This window comes from Aricia agestis, chromosome 17, assembly GCF_905147365.1.
Source record: "Aricia agestis chromosome 17, ilAriAges1.1, whole genome shotgun sequence".
NCBI lineage: Eukaryota > Metazoa > Arthropoda > Insecta > Lepidoptera > Lycaenidae > Aricia > Aricia agestis.
The window spans coordinates 12,752,778-12,768,337 of NC_056422.1; the positions used below are offsets into that span (position 1 = coordinate 12,752,778).

A 15,560-nucleotide genomic window follows, 5' to 3' on the forward strand; every position below is an offset into this window, starting at 1 on the left:
AGCAAGGCTTGAGCTGTGTTCCTATGTTTTATTTTTTTTGTATTTTTTAGCCAGTTTTGTTTTCTGGGTGTTTGAACACAGAGGAAAATCTGGCCATTTTTTTGGGTTTTTGGACGTTCTTATCTATTTTAATAATAAAATTATGAAAAAAAAAAAAGAAAACATAGGGACATGCTAATAGAGGCCATAGATATTCAGGAAAAAAATCATAACTCTACCGGAATTATCCAGGGAGGAAACAGGGGACAACGTTTGTATAGAAAAACGACGGTGTGGACTCCTCTTAAGGAGGAGCTCAGTAAAACACACAACACACGCACACAAAAATAATCGGCCAAGTGCAAGTCGGACTCGCGCACGAAGGGTTCCGTACCGTTAAAGAGAAAAAATAGGCCAAAAAATTGTGTTTTTGTATGGGAGACCCCCTTAGTTTTTTATTTTATTTTAATATTATTATTAATCATTAAAGTACACATACAATTAAGGACTTTGTGAAAATTTCAAGTGCGTACCTGTTGCCATGATTGATTACGAGCCAAAAAAAAAAGCCAAAAAAATCATCCCGTTTTTACCCTTTGGGTACGGAACCCTAAAAAGATGAGTGAATGATACACTTCTCGCGCTTTGACGTGTGCGTTGCCATGATTGGATACGCGACGCGCAGTGAAATTCCTCATAAATTCCTCTTAAATTTTGAAGAAGCGATAGCGGAAGATGATTTTTTAATTCTTATTTATGAGGATGCGGTAACGGTTGCGGAACCCAAAATATTGCGGAACTTCCTCATTATGAGGAAGCGGAAGAGGAATAGAGTGTAGACTGTAGTCTGTACTCTGTACTCTGTACTCTGTACTCTGTACTCTGTACCATAATAATTTTTTTTGCTTGTTTTGCGAATGATTGATCATTGAAGTTTGAATGTAATTTTTTGTGTTTGCTAGAGATTTCTATTTGTCTGCGAGTTTCAATCAATAGTGCTGATATAACTGCCAAGAACAACTATCAAATATCATCATAAAATTTAAAATTCTGACTCGTAAATTCCCGCGGAATACTCAAGAAATCCACAATAAAATATATAAACAATGTCACTATTCGGCTCCTTGATGGGAGATGTGGAAGATGACCCCTTTTTCGGGTATGTTTTATAGAGTATAAATTCATAAACAGCCTCAAGTTTATGTAACACATAGTCTTAAACAATATTTCCCTACCGATTTACTACCGTACCCATGATAATCTACCATGTGTCAATTTGTTGTGTCAAATTTCACCTCATTTTGTTACTAATGTTTCTTTTCAGGCCACACATGAGGCACATGCAGCAAATGAACAATTTCATGAGCTCCATGTTCTCAGATCCCTTCGGAATGCTGAATGATGGACCCTTGGCTATCGGAGGCCCCCGACATGGAGGTGCACTCATGCCCTTTATGCCTCAAATGCCCATAAACAGATTGTTCTCAGGTATTATAATGAATTATTGTAGTAGTTATATTAACTCATTAATACCTCGATCGTGGAAATCCAGACACAATAGCTATTCTATTGTTATCGTGGTTGCCAGTGACCACTTTGGGCTTGAGGCGTTAATGTCTCAACTGTAAGATGAGGATATGTGTCATGTTACTAATATACTGATGTGTTTTAAACAGTTATTTTACCATTGAGTTGGTTCTAAACAGAGTAAATATGTTAGTGTTCCTTATTTTATATTATAAACATGTATAGTTATGTAAAATCTAATTAAATAAAAACATTATCATGTGATTGTGACAATTTTTCCTTATGTAATTTAGTGTTCAGACTTCCACATTTAAACATCAGGGAAACTTGTGGGTTTCACTTTCAATGATGATATTTGTATAAATAATTTTGTGTAATAATTTGCCATCTTTATAATGGCAAAATATTACACTATCCTATGTTTTTTTTTGAGATCCAAAGAATCTCTTATTACTTTTTTTATTCTTTCGAGAAAAACTTAATAAATTTCTTTTGTGGGGCTGAAGCTTAGAAAGCCAGCAGATATAAAGACAGACATATAAACACACTATGTCTTTATGAATTTTATGCTCAGAAAATTAACCAATTTCTTTTGTAAATATACTTTTTTTTCTAAGCATGTTAATGATGTTCTGTACAATCACAGCAGATATGACCAACGGCCCGCTCTCGTCCGGAAGTTCATTCAGCAGCAGCACTGTGGTGATGTCTAGTGGACCAAATGGCACCCCTCAGGTAATTAAACTACTATGTATAATATGATATTCACAACATCAGAAGAGCTGCAGATGAGTTGCTGGCCTTTTAAGAGGGAATGCACTCTCTTTTTGAAGGTTTTTTTTTTTATTTTTTTATTTAATAAGGGGGCAAACGAGCAAACGGGTCACCTGATGGTAAGCAACTACCGTCGCCCATGGACACTCGCAACATCGGAAGAGCTGCAGGTGCGTTGCCGGCCTTTTAAGAGGGAATACGTTCTTTTCTTGAAGGTTTGCAGGTCGTATTGGTCCGGAAATACTGCTGGTGACAGTTCATTCCAGAGTTTTACAGTGCGCGGCAGAAAGTTACGCGAAAAACGCACTGTGGAAGACTGCCACACATCAAGGTGATGAGGATGGTATGTTTTTCGCGCGACAATAACGAAAAGTTGCAGGTGGTATGATTCCGAACAATTCCTCAGAGCACTTCCCGTGATACAACCAATAGAGGATGCAGATTGAAGCTATATCTCGGCATAATTCCAGGGGGTCCAAGCTGTTTGAAACACTATGGCAGTCAACAATTCGAGCAGCCCTTCGTTGGATACGATCCATAGGGAGCAGTTGGTATTTTGGCGCCCCTGCCTAGAGATGAGAACAATATTCCATATGAGGCCGAACCTGCGCCTTGTAGAGTTGTAGGCGTTGGTCCGGACTGAAGTACTGTCTCGCTCCGTTAAGAACACCAAGCTTCTTCGAGGCTAATTTGGCCTTACCCTCAAGATGCTGTCGGAACTGGACTTCGCTCGATATGTTGACGCCAAGTATCTCAATGCTAGGGGAGATGGTTAAAGATGTGCCCTCGAAACAAGGATAAACGACCATTGGTGACTTTTTAGTGGTGAACGCGCAGACTTGTGTCTTGGTGCGGTTGAATTGGACTAAGTTACGTCTACCCCATTCAGAGACCTTTTCCAATGAATTCTCCACCTTAGACACAAGTTCGTTTCGACTCTCAGTGACATTTTGCCGAGAAATACTAGGGGAGCCGGTATATACAGCATCACCTGTACTATCATCTGCATAGCAATGAATGCCGTTGGTTTGTAACATGTCATTGATATGCAGTATGAATAGAGTAGGCAATAGCACACAGCCCTGAGGGACACCAGCATTAACAGACTGAGTTTCCGAGCATTCGCCGTCAACTACGATCTTTATGCTTCTGTCTGCTAAGAAACTAGTGACCCACTTACACAATTTCTCGGGCAGCCCGTATGCTGGAAGCTTTGATAGCAGCACATTTGCATGTCGTATTGATCCAGAAATACTGCAGATGACAGTTTGGTTCAGAGATTTACAGTGCACAGCAGAAAGTTATAATATAAGTTATTCATTGCATAAATATTTTATTTAGGGTTATTTATTGATTAAAAGACAGATCCAATTTGTCTTGAACATTATTGAACCAAGAAATTTAGTATACATTTTACCAAATCAATAATTTATAGATACAAATGGAAAAGAAAAAAATTAGGTTAAAGATTTTAACAGTCTTGATTAAAATTGGATTAGCATTATACATGATTAAATTTACTGTCCCTTCGTCTCCAGTATACTTCTTTATTTAATTTATGAACTTTATTTCTTTTCTGTGTATAATTGAAATATTATACCTGTACATTTTTCTGGGATAAAAAGTAGTAGTACTTACATATACAATTATTATCCCTGAAAAATGCATGGTTCTTTCCCAGAACTCAAAGTATCTCCTTGCCAATTTTCAGCAAAATCGGTTAAAAGCTGTTTGGGCGTGAAGAGGTAACAAACAAACAGACCAACAGACACTTTCACATTTATAATATTTGTATGACAGTTCTCCAATCTACCTACATGTTTATAAAATAGTTGTTATTTATTACATTATCAATTTCAGGTGTACAGTTCAACAAGTAGAACTAAAATTGGACCAAATGGTGTGAAGGAGACACAGAAAACACTACAGGACTCCAGGACAGGTGTCAAGAAGATGTCTATTGGTAAGTATGTTGATAAAGTATTGGGGAGCCAGCGGCGTAACTACAACATCCGGGGCGCGTGGCAAATTGATGGGGCCACCAATTTGTCACGGGACCTGTTTTATCAGTAAAAATCGTCATGTTACTAATAAAAAACATCTGACCTCACGGCCTCTTGGGCCGGGGCCCTTTTTTTTATAGAAAGAAGAGCGCAAACGAGCAAACGGGTCACCTGATGGAAAGCAACTTCCGTCGCCCATGGACACTCGCAGCATCAGAAGAGCTGCAGGTGCGTTGCCGGCCTTTTAAGAGGGAATAGGGTAATAGGGGAGGGTAGGGATGGGAAGGGAATAGGGGAGGATACGGAAGGGAATTGGGCCCTGAGGTAAACTCACTCACTCGGCGAAACACAGCGCAAGCGCTGTTACACGCCGGTTTTCTGTGAGAACGTGGTATTTCTCCGGTCGAGCCGGCCCATTCGTGCCGAAGCATGGCTCTCCCTCTTTTGGGTCGGGGCCCATGGCATTTTGCCAGCCCTGCCCCCCTATAGTTACGCCACTGTGGGTAGCTTGTTTAGAAGTTGCTGCATATAGTGTGATAGAGACAAGGCGAGTTCCTTCCGCCGGTAAGCCATCATGGTAGACCCTTAATTAAAAAATTGTATTCATAATACCCACTTTGAAATATGTTTATTACATACTAGATGATGCCAAAATTCGTTTATAGTGCGGGAACCGTACATTTTTTAGTCAGTATATATACGACATCTGAAATGTATTACGTGGGCTTCGGCCTGACCGAGCATAGCACCTCGCTCTGTCGGAAGATCTTCTTTTGGCCACCACGCATACCCCACACCACCATGGCAACGTCCATCGCTATCCCGTCGCACAAACAATGGTCGCCGTCAGTCTCGAGTTGTATTATTCAACAAATGCACTTATCAATATAAAAAGTAGCCAGTAGCCGATTCTCCGACCTACTGAATATGCATAATATAAAATTTGGTAAAAATCAGTAAGGCCGTTTTTGAAATAGGTTGTTATTTTATTTCATGGATATGTATTTGCCTAAGCAAATCTTATATATTTAAACGAGCAATTCTTGTATATATATATATAATTGGAATCTCGGAATCGTCTCCAACGACTTTCATGAAATTTTGTATATAGGGGGTTTCGGGGGCGATAAATCGATCTAGCTAGGAATCATTTTCAGAAAATGTCTTTTTATTTGTGTTTTATCGATAATCGATAAACTGAAAAATGTGACTGTTCCTGACATCTATTGGCGAATAATAATACTATTTTGTTAAAACTAATTGTTGTAACGACCAGCAGATGGCGTTATTAAGTAACACGAAGTCAATGAGTGTTTGCCATACCGATCAAAGCTCGGTCATCCAGGTACTACATATCTAAATAAGACAGATCTCATATTATTTCTAAACTTTTGCTTTTATAAACTGCACAATATTTCAATTAGCATACACCATGTAAGCAAAGCTATTAACATCAAGCTGATAAAAGGTGGCAAAAATATGTAAAATGTTTAAACATCTCATCAAACTAGTTATTACAATGTTAAGGCCTATATTTTTATAGAATACAGACTATAGAATCTACAGTGTATAATATTCGAACATTGAAACACCCAAAAGCCCTCCAGGTACCAATATGTTTATGTCAATAAAAATTCACATAGCCATTGCTGGCTAGCTGCATTTTTAGATGGTCAATTCAAAAAAACAGGCATCTCAACACTTGTGTAGTCTTATTGTGTAGTAAATGAAGTTAATTTTTGAAGTATGTAATCTCCAAGGAACCACATTATAGTTTGTGCGTTTTATGATGATACTAGCTGTTTGACCGAGCTTTGCTCGGTATACAATAAAACACGAATAAAATGACATTGCTCGTTTAAAGATATCACGCATATTTAAGAATATGCGTGACACATTATAATTGACAATAGTAGGGAACTTACCTAACAAAAATTAATCGATAATTTAAAAATATCGAATCACTTCGTAAAGGAATTGCAATCCAAATTATCGATTTCGTACTGATATTTCAGTGGTGCCGGCGATTTAAGATGGCCGCCACAATAATTTTATACTCCTATTTCACAGTTAATATTTATAATTTTATATTAATAATTTAGCATTTAGCAACTTTTCATTTTTATTCATTTACAATTATAGGAAACATTTGTTTTTGTACTTAGATGGAATATAATTTATTACATTTTGATTTTTTTGTTTTCTTGTAAAAAAAACCCGTAGCAAGGAATATGAAAACTGTCACCCATATCATCTTAAAACGCACAAACTATAGTGAGCAAGTCTGTCAATTCAATGTGTATCTTTTTGCGTAGTGAATAAAGTTAAGTTTTGAACTCGAAAGCACCACATCGGTGAGCAAGTCTGTCAATTCAATGTGTACCTTCTTGCGTAGTGACTAAAGTTTATTTTGTACTCCCAGGGCACCACATCGGCGAGCGCGCGCACGTGATCGAGCGCGAACAGAACGTGTACTCGGGTGATGCGGAGGAGCGCCAGGAGTTCATCAACCTTGATGAAGACGAAGCTGAGGACTTCGACAGGTACACTTTCCCCTTAAAGGCAGGTTCGGCCAAAAACCACGTCCATACTTATAGATACTATGTCTTGATCGCCGATCCTCGTATCGATCAATCATTAGATCGTGTTGCACGAGATTCAGTCAAGAACTCCCAGAGTATAGACATCAAAAGGCGTCTATACTAGATCATTCTGTCGATCGTGATACGCGGTTAATCATGATGCGAAGTGTATCATGATCGCGATCATTTTGCGTTAACACTTGCAAACATGATACGCTTCGATGTTACGCGACGGAGATATACGAGAAAATGATAAAGTGTGACTGTGGACAAACCCTAAGGTTGGGTTGCACCAACTTACTTTAACTATAACTGTAACTTTAACTACAATGCAAAATGTCAAATCTTTGATTTAAGTTAAAAATGGACGCCATCAAGACGCCATATTTAACTATAACCATAAAGCTCGACAAGGCTATAGATGAACGCGGCGAAAGAAGGAACTAACGCTGTCATCATACAAAAACGCAATTTTTGACAGTTCTCCTTTACCAGCAGCGCCCCCGCCCACGTTCTTATAAAGCCTTGTCGGACCAGCAACGCTTTCTGTCAAATTCTGTGGTCAAAGTTAAGGTTAAAATTAAATTAGCCTTAACTATAACCATAACTTTAACTTTAACCATGCCTCTGGTGCAACCACCTTAAGTGTCAATTTATACTAGCGTAGGTAATACGTATTATAATATATAATTAAAATAACGTAGGTCCGCCACTTACGAACCAATGTCTTTGTATGTCCCAGGGAGTTCCAACAGCGAGCTGGCATGCACACCTCTAGCTCATCGCGTCGCGCGTTGCTCCCCGCCCGCGCCTCCCCCGCGCCGCGCCTCGCGCTCCCCGCGCCCCCCGCGCCCCCCGTCGCCGAGCCCGCCAGGTAGATACGTCACTGAGTGGAGGCGAAAGTGGCTGAATATGTAAAGAACTTGAGGAGCTGGCGAACAGAATCTAATTACACGAAAAAAAAATTACACAGTGGCTTAAAAACGAGTATCAAATAAGTACTAAGTACTACTGAAATAATCCGGTTTTGTTTGAAAATTGACTTTTTAAAGCCTTTTTAACCGGTTTTGATTGAAAATATTAACAGGGATTAACGCAGATGGGTCAAGAGAAGACGATTCGAAAAAAAAAATACCGCACTCTGCTGGACTTTCCGGTTTTGTTTGCCAGCTTCACTTGTTCTACTGCAAATTTGCTGTGACGAGTAAGACATTAATGATGACAACCATTAGTGTCTAAACACACTAGGCCGAAAATACGCGGCCGAAGTTCGGCATGATCTCAATGATATCAAAATTTATTCAGCCACTTTTAGCATGTAATTTTAAAACAATACTATCACGTTAATATTAAGAGAGGTTATGATTATTAGATTACTTATTAGATTTAGGTATATTGTATACTAGCTGTTGCCCGCGACTTCGTCCGCGTCAACATAGTATAATAACAAAGATGGATAGTCCGCTAACAAAAATGAAAAAAGTAAAATGTAACCTCCTCCTTTTTGGAAGTCGGTTAAAAAGTAGCCTAAGTTACACCCTACTACATCAGCTATCTACCAAAAAAAGGCCCGGCAAAATAGCTCCAGCCGTTTCAGAGATTAGCCGGAACAAACAGACAGACAGACAGACATACAGACAAAAATTGTAAAAAATGTTGTTTTGGTGTATGTAGCGTATATAGATTCATATTATGCATGTAGTAAAAAACGGTTCTTTCAATATTACAAACAGACACTCCAATTTTATTTATATGTATAGATGTATAGATTATTTTATAATTTATTTAATTTAAAAAGGATATACATATAAGAAGTATATTTGGTTCTTTTTTAAAAATGAGCATGCATTGCTTTTGCTTTTGATATTCTTTTGCTATATTATGGATGGGAAAACTTTTTACTGTAATATGTGCACAGTAGAAAAACTTTTATTGCACAGTATAAATTATTTAGCTGTGTATATAATCTAAGTGCAGAGTGCTATATTAGGAGTCGGCGAGGCATGCCATTTATCAAGTGTGTATTGAAATATCATAAAATAAGTTAAGTATTGAAATGTCAGCAGCGTAGGGTATGCTTAGCGAGCCACGAATTTCAAACGTGGGCCTACTAAGAGCACGCACACATAGAGACGTAGCTTGTAGGCTTGTCTTAGAGCAAGCAGCTGTAAGCCTATATCAGGGGCGTAATCACAAGCTAGTATAGGCTTAGTCAGAGCAAGAGGGCCCATCTCAGGCGCGTAGTTACGGCTTGTAGTGTAGCGTAGAGTTTGCAGGCCCAGCGAGAGAGTGGCGCGACACCGGCCGAGCGCGCGACGACCTCTCCGCTCTGCGCTCACTGACAGGTATATTATATTATGTAGCATATTACCACAATAAATGTATTCGAACATTATACTTAGGACCGCTATGTTGGGTCAAGATGGACAACTTGTGGAGGCTATTTAGTGCCTTCCTATTTGGTCCATCCAGGGGCCGTACCACGAAACTGTTTTGAGACTTAAACAATCGAACGAGAATGTTACGTCCTACTCTAACAAACGTGAAATGGCGTTGTTAGAGCATGACGCGGCATTCTCGTTCGATTGTTTGAGTCTCAAAACGGTTTCGTAGTAGGCCTCCTGGGCCAACATGGAGATTTTGAAGTGAGATATCATAAAGGTCATCGCCCCGTCTCGACACCACCCCAACTCACAGAGTGGCATGCAATTAATGGAAGTGTGGGAATATGTGTGTGGTGGCCATAAAGAGAGATCTTCCGACCGAGCGAGGTGATATGCTCGTTCAGGCCGAAGCCCACGTGATACATCTCAGCTGTCTTATATATACCGACGCGTTCAGAAAACTTCGATAGCGCGATGCAGGAATGTTAGACGAATTGTGGGTACCGCCACAGAAGCTATAATTATAATATATTTTTAGGACATGAGAGTGCGCCGTACTGTGAGTTTGGTTAGTGTCGAATCGGTGTACCTAATCCCGGGCGCGCACTAGCGGCCAGGTCGCGGCGGCCATCGAAAGTATGGTGTGGCCGCTGGTCGCGTTGCGGCCAGGTGCGCGTCGTCTATGGCGGTTTCATACTAAGGTATCTATCTCGATGGCCGCCGCGACCTGGCTGCCGCGGCTTGGCCGCTAGTGCGCGCCCGGCCTAATGTGCGATGACCCTTAACCGCTAACATAACCCTACCACTGTCAGAATATCATCTACATTACATTCCACACATTCATATTATCATAATACTACAGAAATATATTCAATAACACACAAAAATAAATCTTCTCACTAACGTAATACAGGGTGTAACAAAAACAAGTGATAATACTTGAGGGTGTGTACGTGTTCCTTGTAGAGAGTTCACTGTGAAAGTAGCAGCGCTAAAAGACCAATACACACCCTAAAGTATTATCACTTATTTTTGTTACACACTGTATATTTTATTGATACAACAATCTTCTCTGAAACATTGCATTCGTTTGTGACAAATTGACAAATGCAGTTTTTTTTTTTCAATTCACAAAGTGGTAATTTTAAGATTAATAAATTAAACTCTTTCAGATCCTGGCGAAGGCGCTACTACTATTAATATACATAGTAATATTATATCTACTATGCTGTACATATGTTTCGCTATGATATGTAGTGTAGTTGCCTGCAGCATGCATATTTTATTCTTGGAATTACTTGGCATTCAAAAAAATATTCGGATATATACTATGTAATTTATTTGCTTTTATAACAAGCTTGATATGTTTTAGTCGTTAATTTGTATTGTTCTGTATTTGTAATAATAGAAAGTCAAGCTTCTCCTATGAGTCACAATAGATCCTCATGGGTCGCAGTGACGTCAGGGCTACAGCGACCTGCCTTCTTTAACACAAAAAAAAGTTTCTCCTAAGACCTTAAACGAAAACCTAAAAAAAGATGTTTGAAAGTATATTAAAAAATGTTATTTTTACTATTCATCAAGGCTACAACATCTGTAAATACCCCATCGATATAATTTTAAAGTTTTCAAAACAGAAGCTTGCTTCAATTATTCATTGTGTATGCCTTCCAAAGCCATTCGTTTATTTACCCGACTGTTAAACAAAAGAGTTATTATTGTTATATGATTTCAGCTCTGGGGTTCGCGAAGTGTACGGAGGCGCTCACCCCCAAAGGCAGAAGCCCCGTCATCGCTCTCATCGCACCCACTGATCTCCTACACTATAGCTCCGTGACTACTAGACTACTCATCGGCTCCTAGACTACTCATCGGCTCTTAGACTACTCATCGGCTCCTAGACTACAAACTGAGAATCATAGACTACTCACTAGCTCCTAGTCCCTAGTCTACTCTGCGGCTCCTAGACTACTTTGTGGCTCCTAGACTATAGCAAGATTGCAGTGAGCATTACCCATTTTCTTTTATTGTGTAAGTTTGGGTTATGGCTAATCATGCTTTCTCTTTCATACAATATACGATGAATGAAAGAGAATGCACGATTAACTTGAACCCAGACTAACGCAAGTAGACCTTAGATAACCTCGGAATGTTACAATGAATTAAATTACCTCCTGACGTATTCACAATTTTCGTTTGACTCGATTAGAAAATTTACTCTTCTGTTATTGGTCAACATTGACTTGTGACAAAATGTTGACCAATCATAGCGCAGAATAATTTATTGCTGTATCTAAGTTATCTTAGTGTATAATACGGATTGTTTGTTTACCATTCTATGATTTTGCAAAGACGGAATGTATTTTGCGCGTACAAAAAGATATTTCGACTTGTTTGGACAAAACCTTTTAGTACTAAAATATTGAAAGTGTTTAAGCGTATAGCGTTGATTTGACGTTTGTCTAGGATACTTTTTCTCGATAGTGTTTTTTTGTGGTATAGTAAATCTTAGGTTCCTTGTCCTACCTATAAGCTAGAAAACACTCGCAACAATAAGTGATCTAACAATAATATGACTTTGGGCTGTGCCCGTACGGAAAACAATAAAAGAAATCTCATAGTAGATGTATTGTAATAGGAAAGATTTTCAACTGGCTTTGACATATTCTGTTGCGACTTGCGATGCATAAAAAGTTCGTGATCTACAAATTAAAATTCATATTATGTGATATGATAAAAAAATCTACGAACGTATCTTTTCTACTTACTAAGATAAACAGAATGTTTGAAAATTGTTATCTCTCTTCTGTTTCTCCATTTTTGCGTTTTTTAACTTTTTTCTTGGACAAAATATCTATTTATTTGTAAGATATCTTTTCGTTTCTATTTATTTCGGTATATTTAATAATCTTTATATACTTAGTCCCTTACTAATTATATTTACACAACAAATAAAAGGTATGCTTGCATCTGTGTGACATTTTGAAAACGTCACGGACAAACTTCTGATGTCACGGGTCACCTGATGGAAAACGATGGTAGTTGTTTTCCATCAGGTTGCTCGTTTGCCCCGTAATTTTATATAAAAATACATTTTACCTTGAATAGTTATACGCTGCGTAAATTTTTATTAGTAAGGGCCAAGGGGGTAGTTCTATAAAATAGTTTTTAAATCCTTGTCATTATACTCACAAATATGGCTAATGGCTATCCTCATTCAAATTGACACTTTTAATAAACTTGTGAACTGTTAAATCCAACAATAAAGTATGAAAAAGTATTTCTTACTCTTATTATTACCTGAGTACTGTGAGGGATTGTTTATTCATAAGCCTGTTAGTAGTGTATTTAATCTGTTCATAATATAAAAATTTAAGAGCTTTGTTTGTGATTACGTAAATAATAACAAAAAAATGTGTGGGTTACCCAAGAATAACACCTAGCTCGATCGCTTTTTTCTTCATCGAAATCTCCTTAGTACTAAGTTACTTAGTTCGCTACCGAGAGACTGTTAGACTCAATTCACTCCGGAATGGCAGAGGCGAGGCGAGCAGTTTCAGTGTCATATGATTTTAAACTTTATCCTACTTATTGTAATAAGTAGTATCGCTTGAGAAATCTACGGCCGCCCGTGGACGCTCGTGGACGCTCGTGGCCGCTCGTGGCCGCTCGTGGCCTTTTGCGGCCGCCGGCGGCGACGATTTCTCAAGCGATACTATGTATTACAATAATGAAGATAAAGTTTAAAATCATATGACACTGAAACTGCTCGCCGCGCTTCTGCCATTCCGGTGTGAATTGAGCCTTACGCATAAGTTAAGGTGCCCATACACGGGACAATTTTTTATACGTGGGAGAGCCATGCTTCGGCACGAATGGGCCGGCTCGACCGGAGAAATACCACGTTCTCACAGAAAACCGGCGTGAAACAGCGCTTGCGCTGTGTTTCGTCGAGTGAGTGAGTTTACCGGAGGCCCGATCCCCTACCCTATTCTCCTAAAAAAAAAAAATTGTCGTTTCGATCGATCGTCAAGAAAATCGTCCAATCGATCTTTTGAACGTAAAATCGTTTGCGATATTGCTACACACGTACAATTTGTCTTTCGATTTTAACATCGAGGAGATAAATCGTTACGATAATTGTCCCGTGTATGGCCACCCTTACATATAAGATTGTCTCGGTTGAAAAAAATGTGAGATAATATGACATGTCATTTGCTAGCTTGCCTTTATTATAATTTATAATACAAAAAAATTATAAGACCACTTTACCTGCTTATGTATAAGATTCCCCTATAGTACTTCCGACATATGAGTGTAGTTAAGTAAAATATAATTTAGACATAAATCCCATTATAGTATATAGTTAGTCATTTGAATGATAATTTAAGTCCTTGTGTATGTAGTGGTAGCATTAGTTATGTTTATATTATTAAGGACCTGTTTGTAAATCATAGTTTCATAATATTGCTTATTCTGATGTTTTGTTTCTTGCACTCAGTATAAAGTAAGCAGCTACGAAACTTCTGGATAAGCTATCTGTCATTTAGATTATGAAACAGGCCTTGTACCATGAAACTGTTATGAGACTCAAATAATCGGACGAGAATGCCGCGTCCTATTCTAACAAACATGAAATGACGTTGTTAGAGCAGGACGCGGCAATCTCGTCCGATTGTTTGAGTCTCAAAACAGTTTCGTAGTAGCCCTACGGGCTCTTTTAATGATCGGGTGATGTATAAAAGATAAATAATAAGCAGTATTTAATTTAAGAAGTTGAAAGTTGGTTTGTAGACATTTCTCAATATAAAGAAATAAAATAAGAGCCCTTTTCCTGTCATGCGTGTTACCGTTCGCGCGCGGATGGTCCGCATGTTAGCTGCCCGCATCCTATCATTTTATCACAAATATAAAATTCTCGTGTCACAATGTTAGGCCGCGTCCTCCTCCGAAACGGCTTTACTGATTTTAACCAAATTTTATATGCATATTCAGTGGGTCTGAGAATCGGCTACTTATTATAATGATAAGTGCATTTGTTGAATAAATAATAGTAAATTATTGCAACTCGAGACTGACGGCGACCATTGTTTGTGTGACGGGATAGCGATGGACGATGCCATGGTGACATAGGTACTTATTTAGTCACTTCAATAAAATAATATGGCAAAGAAACGTTTGCCGGGACAGCTAGTCTATAATATAAAAATAAGTCGCTGAATGTGTTGCTAAGCGCAAAACTCGAGAACGGCTGAATGGATTGGGCTAATTTTAGTCTTAAAATATTCGTAGAAGTCCAGGGAAGGTTTTTAAGTGACACGAAGTTCACCGGGACAGCTAGTAATTTATAGAATTATTGTAGATGGTCGCTGTTAAGCATTAGTGTCCTAACCCACATTTTTTGTTGTTGATGCAGTCTTGTTCTAAATCATCTAAAGAACATAACTGCATTCATAACTCAATACGTAATTTTTTGTGGGCTAGTACACGAATGCTAACAGCGTCCTGATGTTTTTCTTACGGGTGTCTAAACACACCATGCCGAAGATACGCGGCCCAAGTTCGGCAAGAATACGCCTGCAATGTATTTTAAATTACCGATGATACACCATGCCGAAATTACTACGCGTTATAGCGTACAGCCGAACTTCGGTCGAGCGTAAGTTCGGCAGCGATTCGGCGGTAATGTTTTTTTCGGCGTCAATTCGGCGGCGTTCGCGATACTGAATACTCGGACAAAGTTACGCAACTGAATTTCCGCCGCGTAATTTCGGCTCTTATCGTGTTTCATATCATCCGAATGCGTCGGAACGTAATATCGGCCACGTATCTTCGGCATGGTGTGTTTAGACACACATCTTGTTGTCACCAGCATGCGGACTAGATCCGCGCGCGGGTGATAGCACGCATGACAGGAAAAGCGCCCTAAAATAGGGAAGCGTCTCACCGCTAGCTGCTGACGTGTAGGTATGCCTATTGCTTAGCGATCATCTATAAAGTTAATATACCTAGCGGAATAGAGGAACAAAGGTCTGAGCAAGCGAGATGTCACTATCAGTAACACCGCGTGGTAAAAAGAGACGCGAGATACATGACAGCAGAACCAATATTTTTCATCTGTTTGACGTCCCGTTGGCACTTATCGGCACGTTGACATTTTAATCTCTTAGAAAGATGCTTGCGTAAGTGTATACGTAAACAAATTTTTACACACAGACGTAAATCAATTTCGGTTTCGTTTGACAGCTCGAGATTGTTGCTCTATTCCGTTAGGTATATTAACTTTATGCGATCATCTAGCCTTTAAGCTA

At 38.9% G+C, this 15,560-nt stretch overlaps 1 protein-coding gene across 4 annotated transcripts; it reads left to right on the top strand.

Annotated features, from left to right (window-relative positions):
- The first annotated feature begins 882 nt into the window (after positions 1-882).
- Positions 883-12,311, top strand: LOC121735536 (myeloid leukemia factor). Of its 4 annotated transcripts, XM_042126382.1 has the most exons (9): positions 883-1,138; positions 1,304-1,467; positions 2,153-2,241; positions 4,141-4,243; positions 6,706-6,826; positions 7,608-7,739; positions 9,142-9,210; positions 10,422-10,453; positions 10,985-11,063. In XM_042126382.1, the coding sequence occupies exons 1-8, from the start codon at positions 1,086-1,088 to the stop codon at positions 10,447-10,449; spliced, it is 759 nt and encodes a 252-aa protein (XP_041982316.1). In that variant the 5' UTR covers positions 883-1,085; the 3' UTR covers positions 10,450-10,453; positions 10,985-11,063. The 4 variants fall into 4 exon arrangements, with proteins under 4 accessions (XP_041982316.1, XP_041982314.1, XP_041982315.1 ...); XM_042126380.1 differs by lacking the exon at positions 10,422-10,453 and having other exon boundaries at positions 10,985-12,311; XM_042126381.1 differs by lacking the exon at positions 10,422-10,453 and having other exon boundaries at positions 2,156-2,241; positions 10,985-12,311.
- Positions 12,312-15,560: the final 3,249 nt, after the last annotated feature.

Coding starts and splice junctions, on each gene's coding strand:
- LOC121735536 (XM_042126380.1), top strand. CDS start 1,086: ATGTCACTATTCGGCTCCTTGATGGGAGATGTGGAAGATGACCCCTTT. Junction 2,242..4,140: donor GACCAAATGGCACCCCTCAG/GTAATTAAACTA, acceptor TATCAATTTCAG/GTGTACAGTTCAACAAGTAG. Junction 4,244..6,705: donor TGTCAAGAAGATGTCTATTG/GTAAGTATGTTG, acceptor TTGTACTCCCAG/GGCACCACATCGGCGAGCGC.